The sequence below is a fragment of the Arachis stenosperma genome, chromosome 2, assembly GCF_014773155.1.
Source record: "Arachis stenosperma cultivar V10309 chromosome 2, arast.V10309.gnm1.PFL2, whole genome shotgun sequence".
In the NCBI taxonomy this organism is placed as follows: Eukaryota; Viridiplantae; Streptophyta; class Magnoliopsida; order Fabales; family Fabaceae; genus Arachis; species Arachis stenosperma.
Genome location: NC_080378.1, coordinates 100,565,326 through 100,580,062, shown reverse-complemented (window position 1 = coordinate 100,580,062; position 14,737 = coordinate 100,565,326). Strand labels below are relative to the sequence as shown.

The following is a 14,737-nucleotide window of genomic DNA, read 5'->3' as shown; positions in this document are numbered from 1 at the left end:
GTTCAGTATTGCATCGCACATTTTTGGGTTTGCTTCGATTTCTCATGAGGTCAGCATGAAGCCGAGGAATTTTCCTCCTTGAACTCCGAAAGCGCACTTGTCTGGGTTAAGCCTCATGTTGTATGCTCGGACTTGATTGAAAACTTCCAATAAGTCGTCGCAATGTGAACCTCGTTCAGGTGTCTTTATTACCATATCGTCTACGTAAATTTCTATATTTCGACCTATTTGTTGTCGAAATACCTTATCCATTAGTCTTTGATACGTCGCCCCTGCATTCTTTAAGCCAAAAGGCATTACCTTGTAACAAAAATTTCCATGTTTTGTTATAAAGGTTATTTTGCTTTGGTCCTCTGGGTGCATTAGGATCTGGTTGTAACCAGAGTATGCATCCATAAAACTTAAGCTTTTGAAACCAGAAGCATTATCTACTAATTTATCAATACAAGGTGACGGATAAGCATCTTTAGGACAAGCTTTATTTAAGTTCGTGAAGTCGATGCACATGCACCATTTACCAGAGCTTTTCCTTACCATTACCACGTTGGAGAGTCATGTGGTGAAGCGGATCTCTTTAATGAAACATGCGTTGAGGAGCTTCTTGGTTTCCTTTAGTGCTGCTTGTTTTTTCTCCTCTCCTAGGTTTCTTTTCTTTTGTGCCACAGGTCGGACTGCCTTGTCAATTGCTAGCTTATGGCAGATGACTGGATTTATTCCAGGCATGTCGTCAGGCGTCTATGCGAATAGGTTGGCGTTGCTTCGGAGTATCGCCATTAGTTTTGATCGTTCTTCCCCCTCCAGGGCTTCTCGATGTGTGTGAATTGCTTCTTATCTTCTGTTAATATTACTCGCTGGAGGTTGTCCATTGGTTGAGGTCTTTCATTGAAATCCTCTCTTGGATCAAGCTCGGATAATGTTAAGATCTCGGCTGTATTATGGATCGCTTGCACTTGTGGCTAGTAGTGTCAATTGAGCCCAAAACCTTAGGGCTGGTCCTAAGCCCTCCAAAATAATTCTAGCCCACAGTCCCAAAATTACAAAATTATATTTTGTAAGCCCTGGCTCTAATTAAGCCCTCCCAACAAAAATTAAAACAGGGCTGGCCCTACAAGCCCTAAAAGCCCCAAATCATGGGAAATTCAACTTTAATTTTGCCTATTCTTCATACCTAATACAAATTGTTCAAAGAATTATCTCTACAATCTACATTACTTCGTGCTATACTAATTACTTTCCTTTAGTTTTTGTTTTTTTTTTCTTTCTTTTAATATTACAAAATGATAATATTGGATGAAAACATATCTTAATGTTAAATGTTTGTCGCTATATATTGCGTTCAATGAAAAAATGAATCACCAATTTTCCTTTTGTGCTAACTGCTACAATGATCATTTCTGTGAATAGCAAGCAGCCAAGCAATCATTTCATTGGATTTATGCAAAACGATAATATATAATGGACTAATATTAAAAATATTAAAAAATAATATAAAATGTGCTCTACATTATTGTTGTACAGTTTCCATTCTTTCAAATCATGGATCTATATATTTAGAATGAGGATTATAAGTTTGATAAAAGAAATAAAAGAAAGATTTGCCAGCCATTATAGTTTATCTTGTACAGTTTTCGTTTCTTTTAATATGATCAATGTACATTATTAATATTTATTTTTTAATTTTTTTATTTTTTACACATAAAAATAACAAAAAGATAAAACAAACTAAATAATTTTTAATAAATTTTATGTGTGTTATTGAAATAGAAAATGTAAAAAAAAAAAATTAGGTGGCCCGTGGGTTAGTCCTAGGACTTTTGGTCTATGAGGGCTTTTGACCCTAAGGGCTTTTTAAAAATTTGACCCTATTAACTATAGGGCTTTTTATTCTTCTGGCCCTATAAAGTAGGGCCAAAGCCCTATAGGGCCAACCATATTGACACTTCTACTTGTGGCAGAGTTGTCTGTTTTGTCGAGTTTTGCTTTAAGCTGGCATTGTAGCACTGCCGGGCTTCTTGGTGATCTGCATACACTGTTGTTATCCTGTTTTCCTGCGTAGGAAACTTGACACACAGATGTAAAGTAGATATTACTGCCCTGAATATATTCAGGGCTGGTCTTCCGATGATGAAATTATAAGGGCTATAATAATCTACTATAAGATATTGGATATCAATCGATTTTGACATGGGTCTTCTCCCATCGTCGTTCTTAACCATATATGTCCAATAATGGGGATTCTTTCACCGGAGAAACCAACCAGCTCTCTAGAGGAAGGTTACATTGTTTTTTCTGATAATTTCATTTTTTTGAAGGTAGAATAAAATAAAACGCCAGCGCTGCTACCTGGAGCTAGTAGTGTTTTCCTTACCAACAGTTCTCCAGCTTGAATGGAGATTACTACCGGATCATCAAGGTTAGGGCTTGCCGATTTGAAGTCTGATTGATTGAATGTTATTGTGACGTCTGGGTCTTTTTCTCTTTGGAGGTGTGTTGTTCTTTCAATTGCCAGCATCGCTCTATAACTTCGTTTTCTGGCTGACATTGTTTCACCTCCACCTGCGGAGCCTCCTGATATGTAGTTGATAATGCCTCTTGGTGTAAGACCCATAAATTTTAAAAAAAATTTATTATGAATCAATTTCAAATTTATTTATTTATTAGAGATTTTATTTTCAGAATTTATTTCATTGAAAATAATTAAATCAGGTTTTGATAATTAAAATATAAATTTTACTTAATTTCATTATTATTGAATAATTTTATATACTTAAATTATAAAATTTAGCAGTTGTAAAAGAATAAAAATTTTATATGATTTAGTTTAAATAATTGAGATTTTAGAATTTAATATTTTAATTTTATAAGCAAGGAAAATAAATTATATCATCTCTAATTTTAAATTAAGATACTTGATTAAAATCTAATTAACAAATTAATAATTAAGTAATATTTTTAAAGTAATTTCAAGGGATTAAATTAGATTTCGAATTAATAAATTATACCCTAATTTGATTAAAATTACCAAACCCTAATTAACCCATTATCCCCAAATTAAACCCTAACCTCCCTAATACTATTAGCACCGCCATCCACCCCCCAAACCCTCCAGCTATTCACCCATTCACTGAAAAAAAAAAAGAAAGAAAGAAAAGCAGGAAGAAAGAAAGGGGACAAAGAAGAGAGGGTGATTCGAGAAAGCAGGGGGGAACGGAGGAGAAGGAGAGGGAAGAAAGGAAGGAGCTGGCCGGCGCTGCTGGGTCTGCCGCCACCGTCGCGCGCCGTTGTCGCCGCCGAGCCCAGCGTCGTCGCGTCACTGCGGCTATGCCGTCACAGATGAGGAGAGAGGCGATAGAGAGAGAGAAAATCCGCGGTGGAGAAAGAGAAAGCGCGCTCGTGAGGGATGTCGAAGTTGCGTTCCGCCGCTGTGCTGCATGAGATTGCCGCCGTCGCCTCAAGGCTCGCCATCGTCATCCTCGGCGGGAGCCCTTGCTGTCACTAGTGGAGCCGTATCCCCCGCCGGTCTGAGCTGAGAAGAAACGCATGGAGAGAGAACAGGGGGCTTCGTGGGAGCTCCATCGTACCGCTCCTGCCAGCAGCCGCCAAGTCCTGCCGTCGATTGGAGCCCTAGCCACTTCCGTCAATTGGGGTCAAAATCGTTGCTGTGTTCTCAGAGCTGTCATGGAAGTGGCTGATTTGGTTCCAATTCCTCCATTGTTAAGACTGTAAGCTTTAATCCCTGCCTTGATTCCATCCTGTTCCTTTGTCTTTCTCCTGTTCTAGCTAAGGGAACCTATGTCTCTATTTAGTACTGCCACTCTGTTTTCCCTGTTGGTTGCTAGGACCATTATGGTGGTGTTGAGGCCAACAGAAAACTGTTAGAGCTGCTGTTGATGAGTTTGATATTGCTACTTCAATTCTGGTTTGTTCTTCTCCTTGATTATGTTCCATTTGCACATTTTATTGTCATTGCCACGCTTGTTTTGATTTAATTCTAGTATATGCCCTGTTTTTGAAATTCTCAGGGCTGTTTCACTTTTGATACCTATTCAATTTGGATTCTCTATTCTGCTGTAACTACCATTATCGTCGTGGAATTATTGCCGCTGCTGCCATGAAACAAAAAGGGAAGGGAGTTGTCACATTTAATCTACGCGGGTTCAACTAAATTGAGGTAGGGGATTATTTAAAAGTTAAAATATTTTGGGATTGAATACCTGATGAGTCTAGTAGATTAATGCAAGTGAATTAATTTCTGCACTTGAAATGATTTTCTGCTGTGATTGAAATTGTGGCTTAATTGATTATTAATTTATCAAATTTTTTAGTTTCTGGCAAAAAAATTATTGAATATGTTGATGTTGAACCTTTGTTTGAAAGTGGTTTTTATTGATTATGCAAAATGGATTTGGAAATGTTAATTTGAAATGTTGGTTTTGATTGAGCCGAAGTTGAAAAGCGGGGACCCGTAATGGGTGGCAAACTCTAATTTTTAGGGGAGGTGCTGTCAAAATTTTTGTAATAATTTCGAAGTAATTTTGGTTGTGATTTCAAAAAAATGATTTTGATTTAAGCATCTTTAATGAGAGAAATATGTTTTGAATGTTTTTAAAGATTATTGAAGAGACTTAGATTTTTATGATTTGATTAACTTGTAGTTTTAAAACTCATGTGATTTCTAATGATGAAAAGAGATTTGATTAACTAGCAAAATACTTTAAAATAGTAAATTGAGTATAAATTCAAGGGTTTGGGAATAGGAAAGTAAGTCTAAGGTTTTTAATAAAAAAGAGGAAGAAAGTTATTTTAAGAGATATGAAGAAAAACATGTGGTGTTAATTTGGAGGCAAGTTTAGTGAGTTGTTTGAAGGTTGTCTTTGAAATTGAGGTGTAATTTAATGACAATTGAGTTGTTTGAGATCTGGTGATGATCTTGGATAATTATAGTGCTAGATAATTATAGTAGTGTGGAGTGATGACTGTGATTGATGATGTTGGTCATGATATTGATAACAAGATTTGTGATGAATGAAACATGGTTAAGAATGATGAGTGGATATTGAAGAATTATGATTGAAATATTCATATGGCTTATTTATTTGAACTATCTGAGATACGAGTTTCCCTGGATAAAGTACCGTGGCTTGCCACCACGTGTACCAAGTTGAGACTCGATACTCTGTTAACCCTACGACGTAAGTGTGACCGGGCACTATATAAATTTCTGGGAATGTTACCCCCATTGAGAAATATTGATTATTTGAGAAAAAGCTATGCATAGACTCTTGGGGATGCACGTCGGGGGACAGTCTAAGGACAATTCAGACTTGTCGGGTTGGCTGGATAACCGACAGATGAGCCTCATCAGCCATAGGACAAGCATGCATCATATGCGTTTGTATGTTTTGATTAAATGTGCAGTTGTTTTGGTTTGCCTAATTGCTTAGCCATGTTTATTTGCTACTTGTTTTACTTGCTGTACTTGAATCTTATCTGTGATTTCCTTGTTTGTCCTGTATGTGTATGTTTATCTGAGAGACCCTTTTTAGAGGAGATGTGATGAAGATGTTTCTTTTTTTTTTTTGTGGTAATGAAAGTTGAAGTAGGTGGACTAGGTGTTGCCTGAGTATTCTAATGTATGTATTATTTGGATAGGAGTGAGTGAGGTAAGTTGGATAGGAAGTCACTAGGCACGTCTTTGATCCTTTTTGCTTCTTTAAACTATTCATCTTACTGATTTGTAAATTAAAGGGATTTCTTTAAACACCTTTCAAAGTAAGCTTTGTACCAAACTTTTCAAAAAGGTTATTTCAAGGATAAACTGTTTTATGAAGAAATTAATTCTATTTGCAAGTATTTCTTTGCTTTGATGGTATTCCCTTCCCTACTGAGGACGTGTGGTTTGTTCTCACCCCAATATCTTCTACCCTTTCAGTGATAGGTTCGAAGATTTAGTTTGAAGCTGCGGGCGATTATTGACTTTATCTACGCGTTGTGTTACCTTCATAGAGTTCCCTCGCTTGTTGCTTAAGATTTTTGTTTATACAGAGGGATATGTATTGTATTTGAGTTTTATTTTGATTTACTTGTATAAGATTTATTATTATTAGTAATTATGTAATTATTGTTAATTGGTGATGCTTGATATATGATTTTTAATGAGTTATAAACAACTTTATAGCATTTTATTAAAGATTGAAGTGCGAGTTCAAACTAAAGGCTCAATATTAAATAGTTAGTAAGGAAAATAAGTTAGTAACACCTTACTTTTGGTACGATCATGACGTATTGAAGGTTGGGTTGTTACATTATGGTATCAGAGCAGTTCATCCTGATTAGAGCCTTGGGAATAGACTGATTATACTTTATTGCATACTTTGAGTGTCTATCATATTATAGGTCTTGTTTGAATGACGAGAATTAGAGCTTTATGTACATGACTATCTATTGATTAACACTGCTAGCTTACCGTTGCATATCTGTTGATATTAAGTCTGGCCAACTTAATATTGGTAGTTTATGTGTACGGAAAAGTTAACGGGTTATCATAGATGAAATAGAAGTAATAGGTAACGCTTATAACGCGATTTGGGAACGTTAGGAGTTAATTCCTGAGGTTACTTTGTTATATGTCTCGAAATTCTGCTGAGGACATGCGACTTGTTCCTCCTTGATGTGCCTTGAAGTCCTTGTTTGAGATTTCTTTCTTGAAAAATAGTTTGACTATTTTTCAACCCTATCCCTTCCTTTATATGCTTTCTGCTTTATGTTGTTTAAACTCTTTCTTAACTCATGTACTTTGAAATAACATAGTGATCATTGAGATCTTTGCGATTTTGCTATCGATTAAGTTATTTTCCTTGAGAGTATTGCATTCTTTTTTAATTAGCTGCAAATTTGTTTGAATTGTCATATTATGTGAACTGATTTCCTTTTTGCATATTTCAATCCTCTTGAAAATCTTTATAGGATTGTGATATTAAGTGTCCTATTCAATCTTGTTTTAAATCTTTTTTTTAAGAACTTTTGGTTTATTTTTGTGCAAGTTATTGATTTTGCATTCTTTTACTTGAACGGTGTATCCCTTTACTGTAAGTTAAACTTGGTTTGGTGCGACATAGCCATCTATGAAGTTTTAATAAAATCGTTTTTGACTTAGCCTACATTTCTTTACCTTAAACTTTGAAAATTTTTGTGTACGGTTTAAATTTGTTTATTTGTAATACATCCTCTATTCCTTTTTATGAGTAAAACTTTATCTCAGGTTTTCTTCTAACTAGAGTGCAGTTTCATGCATGCTTTTGTTTAGTCGGTATTTAAATACCTTTCGGAGTGTTTGAGAAAATATAATTTTGCCCTTACCCAAATTAAATCTTTTCTTTTTCAAAATTTGCATAGTTTATTTCAAATTAAATTTATATTGGAATAAAGCCACGTTCAAGTTCTTGTTATTCTTTTGAAGGATGTTTGCTGCTTATCTTTTATTTTAGACCGCGAAATAAATTTTTCGCAAGTTTTCTATTCTTTTATGAATAATGCATTTAAAAGTATTTTTAATCGTACTCTTGAGTTTTGTGAACCTTGTTTTGGGTTTAAGATATTCTTTTCTACAAATCTCATGCTTCTTTGATTCAGCTTGAACTCATTTCAAAATATCGTATTATTTTTCATTTTGTTGGTCCTATCAAATTCTTTTGATTTAAGTTTCTTATTCAAAATACGATTTGATTCTCCTTTTTAGTGCATCTCAATGTCCTTGAATATCCTTATGAGGTTGCGATCTCAAGAATACCCTTAGAATTTTGGTTTTAGGTCTTTTTAAAGAAATTTCAAGTCAATCTTTTCTTGCCTGATTGTGTCCATAGCCTTCTTTTAAATCTGATGAAGATGTTTTGAATTTAGCATACTTTTATTCATATGAGTTCTTGAAAGCATATATATTTGAGACCTTGCCTCAAATCCCCTTTTTGAAACAAATTTGAATTCTTTTCAATTTTATTGCAATTTCACTACATATCTCTAATTGAATAAATATTTATGAATTTTTGAGAAATTACTTTTGGTCCTTAGCTTAATTAAATTTCATCTTTCAAACTTCACATATTCTATCTTTACTTTAAGAATAGTTTTGATGTAAAAGAACTTGATTTTCCTTCTAATCCTATTGCAATTTTATGCATATTTTTATTTGATTATATGTTTAAGCATACTTTGAGATTCTTGAAGGAAGATTTTGTTTCTATTTTACATAACCTTCATTTTACAAACCTCACGTAATATATTTCAACCCAGGTATGTTTTGAAGCAACGCAAACATCTATACTTTTGTTAATTTCTTTAAATATTTATTTCATATCTTCTCTTTTTACAAAGTAACATAATTTTCCTCTTAAGTTCATCTATTCTTTACGGACATTCCATTTAATTGTGTTTCTAAACATTCTCTTAAATTTTGTAAACGACGTCCTTGACTTTGGTCATTCTCTTCTTATGAGTCTTATACTTTAAATTCAGTTTGAATTCAATTCTAACGAATGTACCGTTTTCTTCTCATCGTCTCTATTGAAGTTCTTTGAACTCTTCATACATCCGCCTTTTATTTTTATAAAATACTATTTGAAATTGTATGAGTACCTATCCTGGTTATTACACTTCCTTATATAAATCCTATACTCTTTGATATGACATTAAAATTAACTCCGTACAACACCGATCCTTGAATCTTTGAAAATGTAAAGTGTTCCTTTTAATCAGGCCATATTGGCTTATGTTCCAATCGTGCCGTGTAATTTGCGTGTCGTTTGCCCTTTTTATTTTCTTGAGATGTAATTTATATTTCTTTGCTTCATAATTTGTACCTTACGCATATCTTGATCTGTTTACACTTTTAACTATATTAAAACTCTTGCAAAACAATTATTGATCTTATATTCTATCATGAGCTATGAAACCCTTGGGGTTGTCTGAAGTTCTTCCGTTGCAATGCATCACTATTGTCCTTAACCATTCTTCTTTTATAAAATCTCATACTTCCTCAATTCAGTTTGAATTTGCTTCTTTCCAATAATCTCATTGCTTGTATATCCTTATTTACTTGTGATCTCAGTAGTTCTTCAAATAATTGTAAGGGTTGTTCTTGTCACTTGTCCTTCTTTTTCTGAGGTCTTGTGTCCTTCTAAGTAAACTCGAGATTTGTTTTAATGTCAGTGCGACCTTTAGGTATAGCAAGCGATACATTAGTTCTTAGGACACGGTTAGTGAATGCGAAAGGTAAAATTGGTAAATGTGCGATGCCATAGAATGCTGTGGAGCTTTGTTTTACACGAAAGAGTTTTGTTGAAGTTAGGTTTGTGACCAGTCACATTTGCAAAATGTTTGACGAAGTTGAAAACCCTCGGATGAGTTATTTAATGAATTACAGTTGAGAATGGTAGAGATAAGTTATATTGAAGTTTGAATAGTTGAATATCCGAAATTGGTGCGAGATCAGTGTGTGAATGTTAAGCACGTTGTTTTAAGCCCAGCCTGTTTTATAACCTTTCACCGCCTTGCTCTACCAATATATATTTGAATCATGTCATTATTTGCATCAAACTTGCTTATTAATTTCTGTCTTGTAGACACACTCCTACCCTTATATCTTTATACTATATGATAATCAAAGTATTTAGAACAATATAAATATGAATGCTAAGGTTCTTTACTTTTTCATAAAATGTTAAAATCATATAATATTTTCTGTAATATGCTAATTTTCGAGGACGAAAATTTTTATAAGTATGGTAGAGTGTAAGACCCAGAAATTTTGGAAATATTTTATTATGAGCCAATTTCAAATTTATTTATTTATTAGAGATTTTATTTTCAGAATTTATTTCATTGAAAATAATTAAATCAGGTTTTGATAATTAAAATATAAATTTTACTTAATTTCATTATTATTGAATAATTTTCTATACTTAAATTATAAAATTTAGCAGTTGTAAAAGAATAAAAATTTTATATAATTTAGTTTAAATAATTGAGATTTTAGAATTTAATATTTTAATTTTATAAGCAAGGAAAATAAATTATATCATCTCTAATTTTAAATTAAGATACTTGATTAAAATCTAATTAACAAATTGATAATTAAGTAATATTTTTAAAGTAATTTCAAGGGATTAAATTAGATTTCGAATTAATAAAATATACCCTAATTTGATTAAAATTACCAAACCCTAATTAACCATTATCCCCAAATTAAACCCTAACCTCCCTAATACTATCAGCACCGCCATCCACCCCCCAAAACCTCCAGCTATTCACCCATTCACTGAAAAAAAAAAAAAGAAAGAAAGAAAAGCAGGAAGAAAGAAAGGGGACAGAGAAGAGAGGGAGATTCGAGAAAACAAGGGGGAACGGAGGAGAAGGAGAGGGAAGAAAGAAAGGAGCTGGCCGGCGCTGCTGGGTCCGCCGCCACCGTCGCGCGCCATTGTCGCTGCCGAGCCCAGCATCGTCGCGTCACTGCGGCTATGCCGTCACAGATGAGGAGAGGGGCGACAGAAGGAGAGAAAATCCGTGGTGGAGAAAGAGAAAGCGCGCTCGTGAGGGATGTCGAAGTTGTGTTCCGCCGCTGTGCTGCACGAGGTTGCCGCCGTCGCCTCAAGGCTCGCCATCGTCATCCTCGGCGGGAGCCCTTGCTGTCACTAGTGGAGCCGTATCTGCCGCCAGTCTGAGCTGAGAAGAAACGCATGGAGAGAGAACAGGGGGCTTCGTGGGAGCTCCATCGTACCGCTCCTGCCAGCCGCCGCCAAGTCCTGCCGCCGATTGGAGCCCTAGCCACTTCCGTCAATTGGGGTCAAAATCGTTGCTGTGTTCTCAGAGCTGTCATGGAAGTGGCTGATTCAGTTCCAATTCCTCCATTGTTGAGACTGTAAGCTTTAATCCCTGCCTTGATTCCATCCTGTTCCTTTGTCTTTCTCCTGTTCTAGCTAAGGGAACCTATGTCTCTGTTTAGTACTGCCACTCTGTTTTTCCTGTTGGTTTCTAGGACCATTATGGTGGTGTTGAGGCCAACAGGAAACTGTTAGAGCTGCTGTTGATGAGTTTGATATTGCTACTTCAATTCTGGTTTGTTCTTCTCCTTGATTATGTTCCATTTGCACATTTTATTGTCATTGCCACGCTTGTTTTGATTTAATTCTAGTATATGCCCTGTTTTGAAATTCTCAGGGCTGTTTCACTTTCGATACCTATTCAATTTGGATTTTCTATTCTGCTGTAACTACCATTATCGTCGTGGAATTGTTGCCGCTGCTGCCATGAAACAAAAAGGGAAGGGAGTTGTCACATTTAATCTACGCGGGTTCAACTAAATTGAGGTAGGGGATTATTTAAAAGTTAAAATATTTTGGGATTGAATACCTGATGAGTCTAGTAGATTAATGCAAGTGAATTAATTTATGCACTTGAAATGATTTTCTGCTGTGATTGAAATTATGGCTGAATTGATTATTAATTTATCTAATTTTTGAGTTTCTGGCAAAAAAATTATTGAATATGTTGATGTTGAACCTTTGTTTGAAAGTGGTTTTTATTGATTATGCAAAATGGATTTGGAAATGTTAATTTGAAATGTTAGTTTTGATTGAGCCGAAGTTGAAAAGAGGGGACCCGTAATGGGTGGCAAACTCTAATTTTTAGGGGAGGTGCTGTCGAAATTTTTCTAAGAATTTCGAAGTAATTTTGGTTGTGATTTCAAAAAAATGATTTTGATTTAAGCATCTTTAATGAGAGAAGTATGTTTTGAATGTTTTTAAAGATTATTGAAGAGACTTGGATTTTTATGATTTAATTAACTTGTAGTTTTAAAACTCATGTGATTTCTAATGATGAAAAGAAATTTGATTAACTAGCAAAATACTTTAAAAATAGTAAATTGAGTATAAATTCAAGGGTTTGGGAATAGGAAAGTAAGTCTAAGGTTTTTAATGAAAAAGAGGAAGAAAGTTATTTTAAGAGATATGAAGAAAAACATGTGGTGTTAATTTGGAGGCGAGTTTAGTGAGTTGTTTGAAGGTTGTCTTTGAAATTGAGGTGTAATTTAATGACAATTGAGTTGTTTGAGGCCTGGTGATGATCTTGGATAATTATAGTGCTGGATAATTATAGTAGTATGGAGTGATGACTGTGATTGATGATGTTGGTCATGATATTGATAACAAGATTTGTGATGAATGAAACATGGTTGAGAATGATGTGGATATTAAAGAATTATGATTGAAATATTCATGACTTATTTATTTGAACTATCTGAGATACGAGTTTTTCTGGGTAAAGTACCGTGGCTTGCCACCACGTGTACCAGGTTGAGACTCGATACTCTGTTGACCCTACGACGTAAGTGTGACCGGGCACTATATAAATTCCCGGGAATGTTACCCCCATTAAGAAATATTGATTATTTGAGAAAAAGCTATGCATAGACTGTTGGAGATGCACGTCGGAGGACAGTCTAAGGACAATTCAGACTTGTCGGGTTGGCTGGATAACCGACAGATGAGCCTCATCAGCCATAGGACAGGCATGCATCATATGCATTTGTATGTTTTGATTAAATGTACAGTTGTTTTGGTTTGCCTAATTGCTTAGCCATGTTTATCTGCTACTTGTTTTACTTGCTGTACTTGAATCTTATCTGTGATTTTCTTGTTTGTCCTGTATGTGTATGTTTATCTGAGAGACCCTTTTTAGAGGAGATGTGATGAAGATGTTTTTTTTTTTTTTGTGGTAATGAAAGTTGAAGTAGGTGGACTAGGTGTTGCCTGAGTATTCTAATGTATGTATTATTTGGATAGGAGTGAGCGAGGTAAGTTGGATAGGAAGTCACTAGGCATGTCTTTGATCATTTTTGCTTCTTTAAACTATTCATCTTACTGATTTGTAAATTAAAGGGATTTCTTTAAACACCTTTCAAAGTAAGCTTTGTACCAAACTTTTCAAAAAGGTTATTTCAAGGATAAACTGTTTTATGAAGAAATTAATTCTATTTGTAAGTATTTCTTTGCTTTGATGGTATTCCCTTCCCTACTGAGGACGTGTGGTTTGTTCTCACCCCAATATCTTCCACCCTTTCAGTGATAGGTTCGAAGACTTAGTTTGAAGGTGCGGGCAATTATTGACTTTATCTACACGTTTTGTTACCTTCATAGAGTTTCCTCGCTTGTTGCTTAAGATTTTTATTTTATACAGAGGGATATGTATTGTATCTGAGTTTTATTTTGATTTACTTGTATAAGATTTATTATTATTAGTAATTATGTAATTATTGTTAATTGGTGATGCTTGATATATGATTTTTAATGAGTTATAAACAACTTTATAGCATTTTATTAAAGATTGAAGTGCGAGTTCGAACTAAAGGCTCAATATTAAATAGTTAGTAAGGAAAATAGGTTAGTAACACCTTACTTTTGGTACGATCATGACGTATTGAAGGTTGGGTTGTTACACTTGGCGGGTTGGGTGATGTCCGTTTCCCTTTGTCCTTGTCTGTTGATGTTTGTTGGAGCTCATCTCTGTCCAAGCTGGCTTCCTTGGTTTTACATCCTTCGACGTATTTGTCTAGGAGTCCTTGGCATGCTAGTCTTTCGAGTAGGTCTTTGGTGACGATGCATTCGTCAGTAGTGTGTCCAAACTTTTGATGAAAAGCGCGATACTTGCTTCTATCCATGAACCTTTGATCTTGGTAACTTCTTGCTCGGGCCGGTAGTTTTACTATTTTGGCATTAAGAATCTCCTTGATGATGTTCTCCCTCTTAATGTTGAACCTGGTGTAAGTATTGAATTTTGGTGTGAGCTTAAAGGGATTCTTTGGTTCCTTGTTGCTCGGTGGCCTGAAAATTTTTTTCTCATTTCTTCTGTGTGGCTGTTTATCTGTTTTCTGGACTTCGCGGAGCTCTTCGATCTTCATCTGACCTGCAACCCTTTCTCGAAACTCTTCTAGTGTCTTTGCTTTGATTACCGCAATCGTCTCCCTGAACTTGCCAGGTCTGAGGCCGGCTTTAAGGGCGTGCAGGTGGACTGCCGGATCTAAGTCTTGAATCTCCAAGGTTGCCTCAGCGAACCGAGTCATGTAGTCCTTTAGGCTTTCATGTTGTCCTTGTTTGATAGTGCTCAGATAGTCTGATCCGTGCACATATATTCTTGATGCAGCAAAGTAATCGATAAAGGATCTCGCCAGCTCCTCAAAAGAAGAAATTGAACCTGCAGACAACTTAGAAAACCAGAGTAATGCAGCATCATCAAGGTAAGTAGGAAAAACTCGGCAAAGCACAGGTTCATTGTTAGCGCCGTTAAAAAACATCATAGATTGAAATTTCTTAATATGAGCCCGGGGATCACTAAACCCCTTGTATGGCTCAAGGGCGGTGGGTAGTACGAAATTTTTCGGCATTTGAAAGTTGGTGATCTCTTCGAAGAAAGGGTTGTCCAAGGTCAGCTTTTCCTTTGGTGGGCTGATATTTAGGGGATCTGTATTGCCTTGAGCCGAGTTTTTGGAGCTTTCTTTCTCGTGTTTTCCATTATTATGGGCGGACAGCTCGGCTGTCCTCCGTACATCTTTCTGAAGCTCAGCGATCTGAGCTAGGAGCTCTGCATGTGTGGGTTGTTGACCCCATTATCGGCCATGTTTGAGGAATAAGAATCCTGCAAAATAGGGTAAAAAGGTGGGCAAAGAAAACAGTGGGGTTAGATAAAT

General features: G+C 35.4%; 1 protein-coding gene across 1 annotated transcript; it reads right to left on the bottom strand.

Annotated features, from left to right (window-relative positions):
- Positions 1-13,417: 13,417 nt before the first annotated feature.
- On the bottom strand, positions 13,418-14,434 carry LOC130963286 (uncharacterized). The gene has a single exon (XM_057889418.1). It carries the CDS (start codon positions 14,432-14,434, stop codon positions 13,418-13,420), a length of 1,017 nt encoding a protein of 338 aa, XP_057745401.1.
- Between the last annotated feature and the right edge of the window lie 303 nt (positions 14,435-14,737).

Excerpts from the sequence above, each read along its gene's own strand:
- LOC130963286 (XM_057889418.1), bottom strand. The coding sequence starts at position 14,434 with ATGCCGAAAAATTTCGTACTACCCACCGCCCTTGAGCCATACAAGGGG.